Below are 15,992 nucleotides of genomic sequence, written 5' to 3'. Positions count from 1 at the left end.
GGTGAGTCCTTTAACAGTTTTAAAAAGCTCATTAGAAGAGCTGGAAGCCTTTGCTATTTTTTCCTCAAAGAAAATAGCCTGGGCTTTCCTAATTCTCTTATGATAGAGCTGTATCGCTATTTTGGAAGATCTTTTTAATTTAGGGTCATATGACTTCCTCCAGTCTCGTTCCAATCTTTTGCAAATTTTTTGGGAGCGACTAGCATAGGTGAGAAGCAAGAGGATCTATTCGAGTTTTTGTTAGATAGGGGGCCTGGCTTCTTAAAAATCCTATCAATGGAGCTGTTTACCCATGTCCGCCAGTTACCATAAGCCTCTTCTGGATCTTTAGCGCCTGGAGGCGTAGAGGACTCCAGATCACTGATCCATGCTTCCGGAACAATCCTGGGCCATTTTCTTTCTACTATTGTGTGTTCTTTCTTTTGTTCCCCTCCCAAGGGTATTAGGAGATGCAGTGGGATCAGGGCATGGTCAGTCCATGGCATCCATATAGGATCTAGTAACCTCAGTCTCGGCTCATTTGAGAAAATAGGGTCTAAAAGATTACCTTTCTCATGGGTGGTCGCCAGTTGCTCAAGCTGTAAGGCTTCCATGTCAGCTAAACATCTCCTAGCTGTAGAATCATTGAGATCCTCTAGATGTATATTAAAGTTGCCTAACGTTGTGATGGCAATCTTCTCAATGAGCATGTTTGCCACCAAGTCCGGGACTGCGTCCAGTAACTGCCCACAGGGTCCTGGGGGTCTATAGATTAATCCCCCTGAAAAGGAACTTGTGGCGGAAAGAGATATTCGAAAACTGAGGGGCTCAGATTTTGCAATATTCACGGGGCATATCATGCATCCAAACTGCGCTTTATAAATAATGGCTACGCCTCCCCCTGTGACTCCTACACTATCCAGGCGGGAAATTTCATATCCCAGGGGTAGGGCCTCTACTATTTCAGGGGCTGAGCTTTCCCTAAGCCAGCTTTCGGTTAGGAACAGGACGTCCAAGTTCTCGTTTTCTATTAAAAGTTTAATTTCCACCACATGCTTGGGTAGGGATCTGCAGTTGATTAATCCCATTTTCACGACTTTACATTGAGTCGTTTTAAATGTTTAGTCCCTGATCGTGGTGCACACTTGCTATTCCCATAAATCCACAGGTCGTGCAGCACAGTGGTTGATCTAAACTCAGAGTATGTTTACACAGTGGATGGACTACTGTGTTTAAGGCTAAAAGCTCCGAGTTAGTATAAGTACATAGGTTTCCTGGCAGTAGGGTGGCATGGGCAGGGTTATTGGCCCCTGGTCCAGGCTGGGCACGGACGGGCGCAGACGGGCTTGCCTTTGGCGCACAAATCCATAAATAAGCCCATAAATCCACAGGTCGTGCAGCACAGTGGTTGATCTAAACTCAGAGTATGTTTACACAGTGGATGGACTACTGTGTTTAAGGCTAAAAGCTCCGAGTTAGTATAAGTACATAGGTTTCCTGGCAGTAGGGTGGCATGGGCAGGGTTATTGGCCCCTGGTCCAGGCTGGGCACGGACGGGCGCAGACGGGCTTGCCTTTGGCGCACCCGCTGCGCGCGTCCGCTGCGTACAGCGCCATGCCCGATTTAAATAATGTCTGCCCCCTAATGTGGTGATGAACTAGACCGCCGACTTCAAGATGGCCTTTACTTAATGGCAACCCGGAAATCATGAGGTTAGGAAGTGAACCTCCCTCCACAACAAGCAGCTCTAAAAGCTGTGGTTGACCGGGGTGTCACTGTCAATTTCCTAAACCCCAAGGAGTTTCAAGGTATTTCAAACGCTTATGTGGCAATAAAAACAGTTTAAAAAAGAAGCTCTATCGCGCTGTGCAAAAAATGGTAGCAGCAAAATGACAGTCCCAATAACAGCTAAAAACAATCTTAACTAGCGTGGAACTTTCCCTGGCCAGCGAGTAATTAAATATAGCTGCCTCTACCTTGTCATCTGTGCGTCAGCGCCATGCCCGATTTAAATAATGTTTGCCCCCTTGTCACAAGCATATAACAGGCCTCACAGTTGAGGTATATGGAGGAATGAGAGCAAGAGGAAACTGAGAAGCAATGTGTTGGACTTGGCCCTTATGGCAGGTTCACCCCTAGACTTTTTGCTTTTAATGGTGACCTGGTGATGGTGATTTTTGGGTTGTGCACACTTTCACTGTGTCCCAGTGGAAAGTGCGTGCGCACTTTGAGTGCATGTGTTGAGATAGGCCTGCCCTCCCATAGGAATGCATGGGGAATGTATGTGTCCCTGGTAGTTCCTGATGCGTGGGGAGTGCGGGCTCGAGTTTGGTATGTGTGAACTAGACATGGCTGTACGTGTGCTGTGAGGGTGCTGGCGTGTGATTGGCTGGAGCTGGCAGGCATGCCAGGCTCCAGGAAGTCTAGATGGGTCTGCCCGGGGGTGAGTGGGAGATTAGCATGCTGATGGCTGGGGAGGAGTGTACCTGTGTCCTGAATGAGGCTGGGTTTTCCCCTGACAATGCTGGCTCCGCCCCCTGTGGTGCGTCTAACGACCCTAGCCCTGCCAGTGAATAGAGAGGGTGGTTGAGCCCATCAACAGTGCTCACAGACCAGCTGCGACTGGTTCTGCCCCCACCCTGCACCTACAGACAAAGGAAATGATGTATAAAAATGGGGCTGTGTCCCCACACAAACTGTTCTCTTCCAGGATCCTGAGGGGGCTGCTGCTGCTGCTGGGCCAGAGGAACGCCACTTGGACTGTCTCCCTGCCTGGAGACCCAGTGAGCTGGTTCTGGGCCCAGCCTTGCCCCCCCTGCCTGCCTAGAAGGACTTTTGCTGGGCTTGTTGGCCCCTAGCGCCTGGGAGCGCTTTGGATTGCCTTTTGGCGCTTGAGAGCGCTTTGTTGCGACCCAGCGCTTAATAGCGCTTTATTTGCCATTTTAGCGCAGGGAGCGCTTTAAATTTCATTTAGCGCTTGGGAGTGCTCTGGGTGCTTTTGCCGGTGCCCACCGGGCATCTTTTGCCTGCGTGCTGTGTGGCTGCCCTGGCGAGTGCCCACCTCGCTTATTGTCGAGGATTTTGTCCCAAGGACCTTGCCGCTATTTACAGATTACCTCGAGGGAGCCCACCCCTCGGTAAGTTGATCCCCCGCCTGCAGAGCCCTGAGAAGGGCCGCCGCGCAGCCCGCGGCGACCCGGAAGTGTTTGGCCAGCCGGCCAATTGCAGCGCGACCGCCCGGGAAAAATACCGGAAGTCCCGCCCCGCAGCCGCGACGAGGAGAGAGCCGGCGCCTGGTCTTTCCCCCCCCCCCCCGGGGCTCCCAAGAGCGAAGGAGAGCCCCGGAGAGAGAGGGAGAAGTGTGGGAAGGGAGCCCCTGAGGAGCGGGAGCTCCCGTGAAGAGCCGCCGGGCAGAGGAGACTGCGCGAGACCGGTGAGTGCCTGCAAAGGGGAGGGGGCAGTCGGGGCACATTGCCGGTGCCTGCCCCTCCCCTCCAGAGCGAGTCTCAAGTGATACCGAGTCCCCCGAGAGGGACTCCGCCTACCCCTACCACGAGTCCCGAGCCCCGAGAGGCTCCCCTGGGCCCCACATTGCTTCCGAGCCCGAGAGGCTATGGGCCCATTTGTTGTTGAGTCCCCCGAGAGGGACTCCCTCGGTTTTGGGGGCATTCTCCTTCTGTGCCCCGAGGGCCCAGTGGGCCGTTTGCGACCCCGAGTCCCCAGAGGAGGGACTCCCACGTTCAGGGGCATTGTTGTATTAGAGCCCAGAGAGGCTCAGCAGTGCCACAGTTGTGGTTCTAGAGCCCTGAAAGGCTCAAGGGGGCATTTTGATTACTGAGAGCCCACGAGGGGCTCAGGCGCCACCAGTATCTTTAAGAGCCCCGAGAGGCTCAGGGGCCATTTGTTTATTCAGAGCCCAACGAGGCTCCAAAAAGGGGACAGTCATTTCTGCAGAACCTGTGAGGCTCCCCCATCGTGTTGGCCCCATCATTGTTCTTTCAGCTGCCCAGCACTTCGTGGGCAGCTGCCACGTTTAGGCCCCCTGACACTGGGACACAGGGCGTCCTAGCCCTAGAGAGGCCAGTTGGCCTAGGGACAGTCACAGGTGGTGACTTATGTGAGTTTGGCGCAATTGTTCATTTTCTGCACCTCTGAATGTGTTTTTATGCGTCATGTGCCTTGTTCTTACACCTCTGAATGTATTGTTGATGCATCATGTGTTTTCCTTCCCTACACCTCTGAATGTATGTTATGCATCATGTGTTCTGTGCTTACACCCCTACAGGTATTGTGATACTTAGGTGGTTGTTTTTCTCCTAGTGCAGGTGGTGCTAGTGAGGTCCTGGTTACCAGTGATTACTGGTTGTGTGCTATTTTGTGCTACAGTGATTTTACATTCTATGTGCTATGTTCTAAAAGTGTTACTTCTAAAAGTGCTGATTCCTGACAGTGGTCCATGTGGCCCTGTCTTGTACATATCCCCTGTAAATTCTGCCCGTGCCTCTGGCACATTGTAAAGTGTGTGTTTTTATCTAATGTGTTTTGGTGTAATACAAAGGCTATTTTTATATAACCTTGTGTGGAGTTTCCTTTGTGGTGGGCCTTTGGGTGTTGTTGCTGGGGTGCGTGCGCAAATACTTAACTCACATCGCCTCCAAGTTTAGCCTTGCTGCTCGCGCCACGTTACCTAGAGGGGGAGCAGGGGTTATCTTGGCGTGTAACTCCCTTGCCCTGACTTAGGAGTGGTGGTCTCTGACTGACTTTGGCGCAAGCCCTGGCCAGCCAGGGATCCCATTTCTAACATAATGGTGTTTTGTTGACTACTTCATAGCGAGATCCTCTCTATCGATGGTCCTTTGGCATTCCAAAAAACACAGAAGCTGGGGACTTTACTCTTCCTGGATTACACAGCCCACGATAAGCACATGGGGCAGGGTCTGCGGGAATAAGGGATTAAACACACTTCCATTCCTCTGTAATCAACGTTGCAATAATTTAGATTTCTTTCTGGGATTTTAAAGAAGCAACTTTTGGTGTAGAGCGACCACCAATGTCTTATTTGGAATTGGAGAAACAGATAGGTACAAATTGCTGCCGCTCAGGTGCTGGTACGACATGCAGTCCCTCCAGGAATTAAACAGTGTTTAAGACCTGGATGCTGAAAGGGAAAACAGAACAACAACTGAACTCCAGCATCTGCAAGATGCTCCTCACCGCAGCCCCAGATACACTGCTCCTGGGAATAAGAGAAGGGAGAATCAGCGTGGATGAGAACTTACAGAAAGTGCTTGAAACAAGATTCATGAATAAACACACAAGATAGTTAACCCCTTCGACGCTGATGACGAGCTGGGCTCGTCATGGCGTAGCCTCCTCGCACGCTCATGACGAGCCCAGCTTGTCACGTAAAGTGCGATTTAAAAAATCTCAGCGTACGAGCGGAATTCCGCCCGCACGCATGCGGTTAAGAACACCAAAAGGAGATAAGACCACAGAAAATTTGATTTCTAATGATACCATACTCCTGAGAGGTTTAATGAAGGTGAAAGATCGAAATCAGGTAAATTATGGCAGCGGTGTGGTACTCCCCAATCTGGTTCACTTAGTATGGCACTGTCCAAAATTACAGAAGTGCTGGCAAGACGTTTTGGAAGTAATCAACAAGATCTTTTACATTAAACCTTCTAGAGACACTTACTAGGTCTACCATATCATCCAGGAGAATAGTCTCTGATAGCCACTGGGCGGAGCAACCCACAGCACTCTGTACACTGTTCCAATAGATATTGTTGAGCTAGAGGCAGGTTACAGCCAAGTCGTGGAGGGGTTGCATTTATAAATTATAGGATTTCCTGAAAATGGGAAAATCCCAATGACTGAAGATTGTAATCTAATACCCTTTGATAAATAATGGCCTCTGTTCTTGGCCTACTTAGCTATGAATATTGAGCGCTCACATGTCGACAGCAGCTGAAAGCCCTTCCTATTATCCCACCTGAACAGACCAAACTGGCCAATGGTGGCACAACAGCACAACTGTGCTAAGGGTTTCATAGGGTCAAATCCCTCTTACACATGTATGGAGAGGTAGTGTGATAGTCCAGGAACCATGCGGTGGGCACTAGAGGAAATCACATACTTGTACGTTTATTCGGTTTTTCCTTGACGTCCGATGAATGTAGGCAAAGGTATATGTTACAATATAAAAGCAGAACAAAAAATACATTAACCCAATATGCTATGTCTCAAAGTGCTTTGTGCCTCCCTCCCCAAAATAGTGAGTCTTTCTGCACCGAATGGTGGTGTTTTGGTTGGTACTGTTTTTTATGGTGGTGTGTTGGTTGATACTGTTTTCTCTATTACGTACCAAATATTTTAGATGATGCTGACCCGCTGGAGCAATCAGTTTATTAGAGAGAACGACAACCAGAAACCCCTCCTTTATGGGCAAAGACGACATATTGAATGGAGGGTCTGAAGTTTAATTTCAGAAAGTATGCTTTTTGTCTGTAAACAGGTGATATCTTGTACCAAGCTATTTGGATTTTCAAAGAGATCTAAGTCACTGATGATGAATCCAAGAGGTCACTGTCAATGATGGAGCCAAGTGATTTTTCACTTGTTGAGAGATGGATTAAAAGTATGTCTAGGTTCATAATTAGAAACCAGAATTAGGTTTGGGTAGAATAGTGTTATTGCATATTAGGATTAGTTTATTGCTGGTTTCAGTTTGAGGTAGGCACTTGATGTACGGATATTAACATGAGGAAGGCAGTCTTTGAGCTGATATAAGTCCTTGTTTGTAAAACCGTTCCTATGAAATTGGGTAACATTGACTTACATGTTAAATTTGGATTTCATATGTGTACAGAAGAATGCAGAGACTCTCTGTATATAAGTTGAAGACAGAAGGGGAGAGGACAAATCCTTGGGTACTCTGAAAGTTCCTGCAAGCCACTGTGATCTAAATCCAATGCATAATGTCAGGATCCTGATCAGGGCTTAATGTTCAACAACAATATCACTGATGGATGAGACATAAAGTACACCCAGTAGGCTTGGATTTCCCTTGTTTATGAGGAGAAGGTGTTATCAACGGCATAGATGGAGGCTATGTAAGTGCTGTCGCGCACTGGTAATCATATAGGAAGTAACAAAAGATAAATCAAGGCTTAGTTGTTGATTATACCGACGGCAGATGAGAGACAAAATGGAGCTAGTAGGTAGGGACTGTAGTTAATTGTAATGAGAATGGTGTCATTGTTGCCCTGAATGGTTAAGTTATGTGGCATGGTCCGAAACTGGAATACTGATCATATAAGCAGCAATAGATGTTCATTTGATTTAGTTTTGAAGTTTGATAGGGCTGTTTTCTCGATAACCCTTTCACTGAATGCTAGGTATGAGACATATTATTAGGTGCGTGTTGGTTAAGTCTGTTTCATTGCCAAGCACATTTATCCAGTTTTGATTGTGTCAAGGAAGATGTCTAGTGTAAAGTATGGCCACTGTTGATGAGGGGTGTGAGCGTTTTCCCAATAGGGATTTTGCAGTGGTGGTTGGGAATGAGACGATTTCATCTTCACAGGTAATGGTTTTGAGAGTGGTGAGAATGTCATCAGGTTTTGTTTGTAAGCAATTCGATGAAAGCTACTTTTGGCATGCTGTAGGTTGGAATGGAATGAAAGGGGATAGCTTGTTTGGTGCTTCAAACCTTCATAACTTTGTCTATTTTTTCAGTGAGGTGCTGATTGATAGTGTTAGCACTTGTGTTGTGTATGGGAGGGCAAGGGGTTTGCATATAAAAGAGGCCTTTGTCTATGTTAGAGACATCTACAATGAATTACTCATAAAGAGTGTCTTCGGATGTGTGAGAAGTGGATAACTTGCAGTCTTCCTAAGATGCTCTTTAAATTGTTATTTGTGCCATTTTTCTCTTAATTTTGGAGAATGTGTTTGCTGTGTGAGTTTGTAGTTAAACCATAGTTTGTAAGTGTTCATTTTGCTTGGGATACAGATTCAGGATATTGGAGTTTATCTGTTAAAATTAAATGTGAGATTGAGCAAAGTAATGACAGAGATGATATAGGCTGTATAATCAATTCCTGAAACAGAGTAATGAAGTTTTTCTTGACATTGATGGTGGAGAAATCCTTGAAGAACTATTGGCATCTTTTCGTAGGCATGACCGTATGTTTTGAGAATGCCTCAGAAGCACTATATTCAAGTGTGACAAGTTCAGCTCCTAATTCTAATTCCTTAGGGGTCAAACTTAGAGGCCGATTACGATGTCGGGCAGAAAGCCTCCTCCCGGAATTTGAAATCTCCTGTACTGTGTCGGAACGCTTCCGACATACTTAGTCGGTTTACAATCCACCTGACCAGTTACGATATTCGCGGTCGGATTGTAAACCTCACGGTCTTTCATATCGGTTCTGACTGGCTCACGGAGAATCCGTGTTGGTCGGAACCGCATCCTACAGCTCTACGGACAGCGTTACCGGCCTAGCGATTACGATGTCAGTTTCCAACAGCCTTTCCGAGTTGGCTTGTCTGACCTAAAAAGGCTGTCAGAAAGTGACTTTTGGGGGCCCCCCTTCAACCAGCCACCTCCTGTTGGGGGCCAAGGGGTTGCCCAAGGACCCCCCTCTAAATCCCTATGATGTGTGGCAGGCACCATGGGGTGCCCGCAACAGGGCGCAGGATTTTCTGCAAACACCACATTTCCCCCATAGAAGCCTGTGTTGTCGGGCGGAACACAGGCTCCCAAAGGCATCAATGGGAATCCAACCAAACAGTGCTCAGTCGCATTGTAATCGGTCGGGCGGAACCACCCATCGCGAGTCAGTTGGATCTGAATCCGAGATGGTATCAGGTGGAAAGTTTCCGCATGACATTTTAATCGGCCCTAAGTGTTTTTGTAGTTGATGGGAAGTCTACATTCCATCTTAAACTGAAGATTTGGCTGTACTGTGTAAGACAGAGGACCTTGCTCTAAAATGGATTTGGTAAGACCGAGATGAAGAAAATTATTTCTGATTTGCAGCGAAATGTGAGGATTATTGAAAACGCCAGGGAAGCAATATATACAAAGAGAGTGGCGTACCTGTACCTTCTTCAGAAAGATATTCATTTGAAAACCCTTGGCTACTGATTGGAAAAAAGTGTTGTGCCTAGTGCTCCTCCATAATCTCCAGTTGCAATCAATGACGCTCCTGGGGCTAAATAAAGTACCCAACATGCAAATGCATGCCCATCAAGTACAGTAAGACATACAGCAGCCAACCTTATAGACATTTTCGACTAGGGTGCTTCATTGTCGCAAAGCCTAAATGGCGTCTGCAGTATAGTTAACCTGTCTAGAGTCTTTCCTGTGTATTTTGGAGAAAAACAGGTTGTGAAATTACTGTATTGACTGTTACTTATTGTGTAGCTCAGAAAAGGCACATTTTACCATGCTCTTGAAACGTTATTGTGAACAAAATATTGTACTATTTATATAGTTATGACACTACTGACACATTATATTAATTGTGTTCCAAATGCTACCTATGCCTGAGTTTTCTATCTCACATCACCATTTTAAGAGTCAAAGACTTAAAAGGAGGTCATTTGCATCCACTGAGCGCGAGGTAATATTTGGTAATTGTAGCGCCTGGGAAAACAGACACTATGCTTTACAAGGATCGACTGCTTCCCCCTCAGTTTTAAGGTTAAGAAATCCGGCCTGACCACTAATCTATCTGATTCAAATAAGTCATGAAAACATAATTCCTACTATTCACCAGGAAAAATAAACAAAAGTAGTACAAACCTTATTAAACAACATCACCATGGACGTATTTGATCCCCAGATTTCACCCAATGTCAAAACACTTGATTTCACCCTGTACTGGACAGCGGCCTCTACCTCAAGAAACCCATCACCAAAAATATCAAGACAGTCTCGTACCTCCTTTTGCTACAAAACAAAGTGCGATCATTCTTTCCAGAAGTGACTTCAGAACTGCCATTCAAACATTCATGGTCCAGCATCTGGATGTGACAATGCCCTTCTCCACGGTGTACCGGAATCCAAACTGGCCTCACTTGAACACATCTCAAATGCTGCAGCTTGCTTCATTGAGAGCCTGAATCAGTATGACCACATCAACCTCACCCTGATGGAACTCCACTGACTCTCTTTCCTTCCTGCACCTTCTTCAAATCCAGCTCCTTCATCTACAGAGCTGTCCCGACCAGCACCCCTACATAGCTGGCTGACAGGCTGACCTTTGGTGGCATTCGGCAGACCCACAGCCAGGACACAATCACGTTATAGATGAATAAGAGCAAAAAAGAAAAAACAAGGCAGCAGGCATTGTCCATGTATGTACCCAGGATTTGAATAAACAAACCTGCATCCATTGAGACGACCTAACATTTCTTTTTGGGAAGGTGCTGAAGATTCGCTTCTTTCAAAAACACTATATCCATGACGTAGTTGCAACCCACTTCCACTCTCACAGCTCAGCTGCCGCTACAATCACTCGTTGCCTGTATCTTTGCATTTGATTGCGCTCTACAAACACCACATACATAGATAAATGCATTCTATTTACCACATCCTTTTGCTGCGATTTACTACGCGGTAATCTTTGTGTCTCCTGGTAAATGTGAACAGTGTTTAGTGAATGCATAAGCACCTCATGCACAGTCGAGGATTCTGCACAGCGGGTTTGGTGGTTGGTTGTCATTGGATCTATGCTGTTACTAGACTACTTATTCTTTAGATGCAGACTGGTGTGTTGTACTCAACACCCAAATTACACCATCAACATGGCTATGGGAAATTACATATGAACGTCCGGCAGTCCCTCTGCCGCAAATACTACCTGTCCCTTTGTTTACTGCTCGCAATAAAATGATTTTGAGGCCATCACTCATTCATGCATGCAGGTAGAAAAAGAATAAGCAGAAAAAATGAGTATGAGAACGGAACGAACACTGACAAAGTCAATAAGTTTGCCTTTTGCATAGTGCATCAGCACAGAGACACTTAACACGTAAATCACAAATACATACAGACTTGCAGATACCCCTACACATTGAGGAATGGTGTTACAGTTTCCTAGGCGTACAAGTTTATAGACATTTGTATATACTGACTAGTAACCCAGGTATGCACACAAGCAGTCATAAAGACACATGTAGGTATGCAGACCAACAGACAATCAAGCATATATGCACATGGGAGAAAAGACATACACACATTCAATTCATACAGACCAACAGACATCCAGCTGTTCATAAACATCTAGGAATATATACATTCATGGGTTTACTACTCTAGCTGAAACACAGTCAGGAGCATTAATCATACAGGCACACACATAACCCATGCAACACATTAACTTTCCTTGAAGAAATCACTAATTTTGTGTGCCAACAGTATTGTAGACACCTATGTACACTGACCAAAAGACACAATACATATATGTGAATAAGAAAAAGGAGATACAGGCGCTCCTGCATTCAGAAAGCCATCAACAGCAGCTCTCTGCTATGGCGGAGGTGCATCGCCCCCCTGCCAGCAGCCTAAAAACGTGAAAGATAGAACGATAATAAACCCACCCCCTGCACACCACCTGCTCCCACCTTATGACATGCATTATCTCGTGATACGTGGACATGTGTACTGGTCTGCTTGTTGGTTGATGTTCATGGCTGCCCTGCTGTCTGGTTGGCTGTATGTCTCTGTTCTTGTGCATGATTGGCTGCTGGTCTTTGTAAATAGGTGTCTGTGGGTGTACTAGTGTATGTTGTACGTGTGCACTATCTGTCCATGCATTATACTAGAATCAACTTGTTGCTATTGAGAACGCTCTGTGAGCAGGATAACTCAGTGAGTCAAATGCTTGGGATGTATGTCATTACATCGCATACCAATACCACGCGTGCCATTACAACGCAGGTATTACTATGCGATGTCAATGACCATGACATGCCATCACAAAATGTAACCACAATTATGCTTTTACCACGCATGACATTACAACCCAAAGGCATGCGTGGTAAAACTATACTCGTGGTTAAAGTTTGCAAGGTAAATGACTCTACCCTACCCCTGCACAACCCTCCCCCGACCCCAGTCCTCTCCCTACAATAACACTACACTACCCTGCACGACCCTCCCGACACTACCCTAAAACACTACACTACACAAACACTACCCTAAACCCTAAATCACTACACTACGTAAACACTACAACACTACCTTAAACTCTGAAATACTACACTACACAAACACTACACTACTAAACCTTAAAACGCTATACAAACACTACAACACTACCCTAAACCCTAAAACACTACACTACACAAACACTACAACACTACCCTAAACCCTAAAACACTGACACTACCCTAAACCACTACACTACATAAACACTACAACACTACCCTGCACAAACACTACAACACTACCCTAAACCCTAAACCACTACACTACACAAACACTACAACCCTACCCTAAAACACTACACTACACAAACACTACAACACTACCCTAAAACACTACACTACACTACACTACACTACACAAACACTACAACACTACCCTAAACCGTAAATCACTACACTACACAAACACTACAACACTACCCTAAACCCTAAAACACTACACTACATAAACACTACCCACACCACCCTAAACTCTAAAACACTACGGCACTACAACACTACCCTAAACCACTACCCACACCACTCCCGCCCCTGCACTACCCTAAACCCTAAAACACGACGCTACAACACTACCCTAAACCACTACCCACACTACTCCCACCCCTACACTACCCCTAGCACGACCACCTACACTACCCAAACACCACTACACTACCCTAAACCCTAAACATTACGATACTACACTACCCTAATCCACTACCCACACTACTCCCACCCCTACACTACCCTAAATCCTAAAACACTACGACACTACAACACTACCCTAAACCACTACCCACAATACTCCCACCCCAAACACAATCACCCTTACCTCTGTTTCCTCGTGGTTCCTCTACAGCGTCGCCGTCTCTGCTCCCGGTTCCTGCTTCCTGATTCACGTTGAGGGGCGGTGCACGGTGCGTTGTAACAGCGCATGCGATGTAAAAACACGCGTAGTAATGGCTACGCGTTGTTACATCGCATGCGTTGTTACTCTTGCGATGTAATGGCATTGCAGGGAAACAGCTGCGTTGTAATGGCTGTTTCCCAAATGCTTGCACCTGGAATGTGCAGTAATTCTGCATGCAGAACATGATTTTAAAACTCAGCCCTACACTCTTCGACGGTTGAGGGAATGAATATCCTCAACTTGCATAATAGTACCACCTGTTATTTACTGCGCTTAGAAATGGTAGAATGGATGTATGATGCGGTACTTAAAACATTAGTTGCTAATATTGCAGCAGACAAAATTATATCACCACTTTAAAACCGTTGTGTAAAAATGCTGGAAAGGTATTTACCAGATATTCTGAGGCCTTAAGTATATGCAAAGTGCCCATTTATTGTATATTTTTGTCTTTTGATTATATATAGAACCTGAACCTGCCTCACCTGACTGAAGACTCCAAATATAAAACAAACACTCTCAGGGTCCAGCACAGAAAAGAGCTGCTTGAAATTTTATCGACAAGGTAAGCTGATTCTGACATTCAACAGAAATCATTCAAACGAGAAGAGTTCTCTTAGGCGTTGCATTTTATCTCGCTTTTATTTTTTGTTATAGTTTGTCCATAAGTATTTATGGCATTATCAACTGCGCAATATTAAATAATCTAAAATATGTACTCTTTGAAGCGGTACATTGTTGTGCCTGTAGCATTAAAAGAGTATAGGGCCTACATCTCGTTTTCTACTCCTGTTTTTAAACTAATAGCTTGATGTGAGTTTTCTTGGTGTGACATTACTGGTGGAGCAAGAAGGGGGGTGTGAGGGGGAGGCAGTCCAGCCCGGGCAGCAGGAGTTTTGGGGGCTTACCTGCTGGCGCCCCCGCTCTTCAATACGGTCGCTGCGGGGAGGCAAACGCAGGGGCCGCCACGGGCAGCCGAAGGTCTAGCGAAGCCACTGTATGACATGACTGAGTGTGTTGAATATGACTTCCCAAGGCAGCCATTAGCTTACACAAGCTGCTCTGCTGGTGGGGATTGCCACCTCCCCCGGGTCTCCAGAGACCCAAGGGACTCAGTGGAATGCGGGTGGTGTTCTTGCGTCACCAGCGTGTGGTGTTCTTGCATCAAGCTTCTTTCATGGGACGATCAGAAGTCGGAGGTACAGGCACTGATCCTCTCCATATTGGACTACTTGAACTCCCTGTGCATAGCCATCCCAAGTTACTTCATGCATAGATTGGAAAAAATACAAACTATGGCAATATGACTGCTATACAACCTTCCAAAGCACACCTTCTTGACTCCTTATCGCAAACAGTTGCTCTGGTTACCAATAAAAAAGAAGAACCATTTTTAAAGCATTAACAATGGCCCACGCTGCCTTCTACAAAACAGGCCCCCTCTATCTCAAAAAGAGACTTGTCAACTACTGCCCTCAAAGATCCCTCCGTTCACAATCAGCACATCTGCTGGTTATCCCTGCCACAAAAAATAACAAGCATTTGCAATGCAATAGGTCTCGTATTTATGAAAGTGTGAGCTATTGACATTGTAACTGACAATGCCTCTTTTTGCGTGTTGTTTTTAAAACAGATAAATAAGAGGCATTGTCATTTACAATGCCAATAGCGTAAACTCTCGCAAATGCGAGTCCTAATGCATTGTAAATGCGTTCAGCACCTGTGCTATATAGATTTTTTTTAAAGCATTAGGAGAGAGGCAACCGTGCTATAAACATTAAAAATAGTGATAGGAGAGAGCATGTCCTGCCTGCCACAGAGCTATTTGAGAAAATAGTGCTCAGAGTCTGTAATTAAAACCTACCAAGTAACAATACAGGTAACAGGGGGTGTCCTCATCTGAGGGTACAAAATAAGACAAGGAGGTACTAAGGAGGTACTACTAAGCCTATTGACCAATAAAAAGCCACAGTTTACAGTGGACAGTGACACAAGCCAATGAAAAATATGGACAGAGAGTGGGTGGAGGTTCAAGTCCATACCTAAATACAGCATGCCTTGCAGAGCAGCGCATGTGCTGCCCAGGCTCGACCTAATAACAAGCATTTGCAATGCAATAGGTCTTGCATTTGTTAAAGTTAGAGCTGTTGTCGTTGAAAATAACAATGTTTATTTTTTTATTTAGAGGGGGTTATTATATTTGCATAGCACTATCGCTAATGGTATAAAAAAGCAAAAGTAAAAAAAAATGTCATTTTCAACGCCAACATTGTCATTTTCAACGCCAACAGCTCTAACTATAACAAATGCGAGACCTGTTGCATTGGAAATGCAATCAGTCTTGCATTTGTTGGAGTTGGAGTTATTGGCATTATAAATGGCAATATTTTTTACCTAGCCATGTTGCAGGGTGCAGTGCCAAATGTGGCTAAAAAAGGTCCCATGTGACCTCTTTTGGCCACATATGGTACTGCACCCTGCAAAGTTGGAGTTATATTTATATTATAAATGCCAATGTTTTTTACTTAGCCATGTTGCCGGGTGCAGTACCATATGTAGCCAAAAGATGTCCCATGGACCTCTTTTGGTCACATATGTTACTGCACCCTGCTGAAGACATTGTAAATCCACCCTACCTATATTACATTGCATGCAAGACAGTACCAGGAGTAACAGCTATGTCCATATATACATCTAGTAGCTTTGAAATGTGACAAAAGAATTATTATATTAATTCAAGATTAGGTATTTCTCTGTGTGGAGCTGATGAAGGGAAATTTATAGAAGGCTTCACATAAATGTGAGATGTCTAGTGAGTCAAGTAACCACTGCCAGTCTTGCTGGAAAGTGGGCAGAGCTTTATGCCCATATCCTGAATACAGCATGTATCGAAGAGACAGCG

General features: G+C 45.4%; 1 protein-coding gene across 2 annotated transcripts in view; it reads left to right on the top strand.

Moving 5' to 3' along the window:
• The window catches only part of SUGCT (succinyl-CoA:glutarate-CoA transferase), a 3,526,579-nt gene that overhangs the window by 1,623,967 nt on the left and 1,886,620 nt on the right, over positions 1 to 15,992 (top strand). For both annotated transcript variants that reach the window (XM_078688200.1, XM_078688201.1), the window contains exon 11: positions 13,558 to 13,655. In XM_078688200.1, the coding sequence (XP_078544326.1) occupies positions 13,558 to 13,655 (98 nt within the window). The remainder of the gene's footprint in view (positions 1 to 13,557; positions 13,656 to 15,992) is intronic.

The sequence above is a fragment of the Lissotriton helveticus genome, chromosome 4_1, assembly GCF_964261635.1.
Source record: "Lissotriton helveticus chromosome 4_1, aLisHel1.1, whole genome shotgun sequence".
NCBI lineage: Eukaryota > Metazoa > Chordata > Amphibia > Caudata > Salamandridae > Lissotriton > Lissotriton helveticus.
The sequence above is the reverse complement of the archived record's forward strand: the minus strand, read 5'-3'. Positions and strand labels throughout refer to the sequence as shown.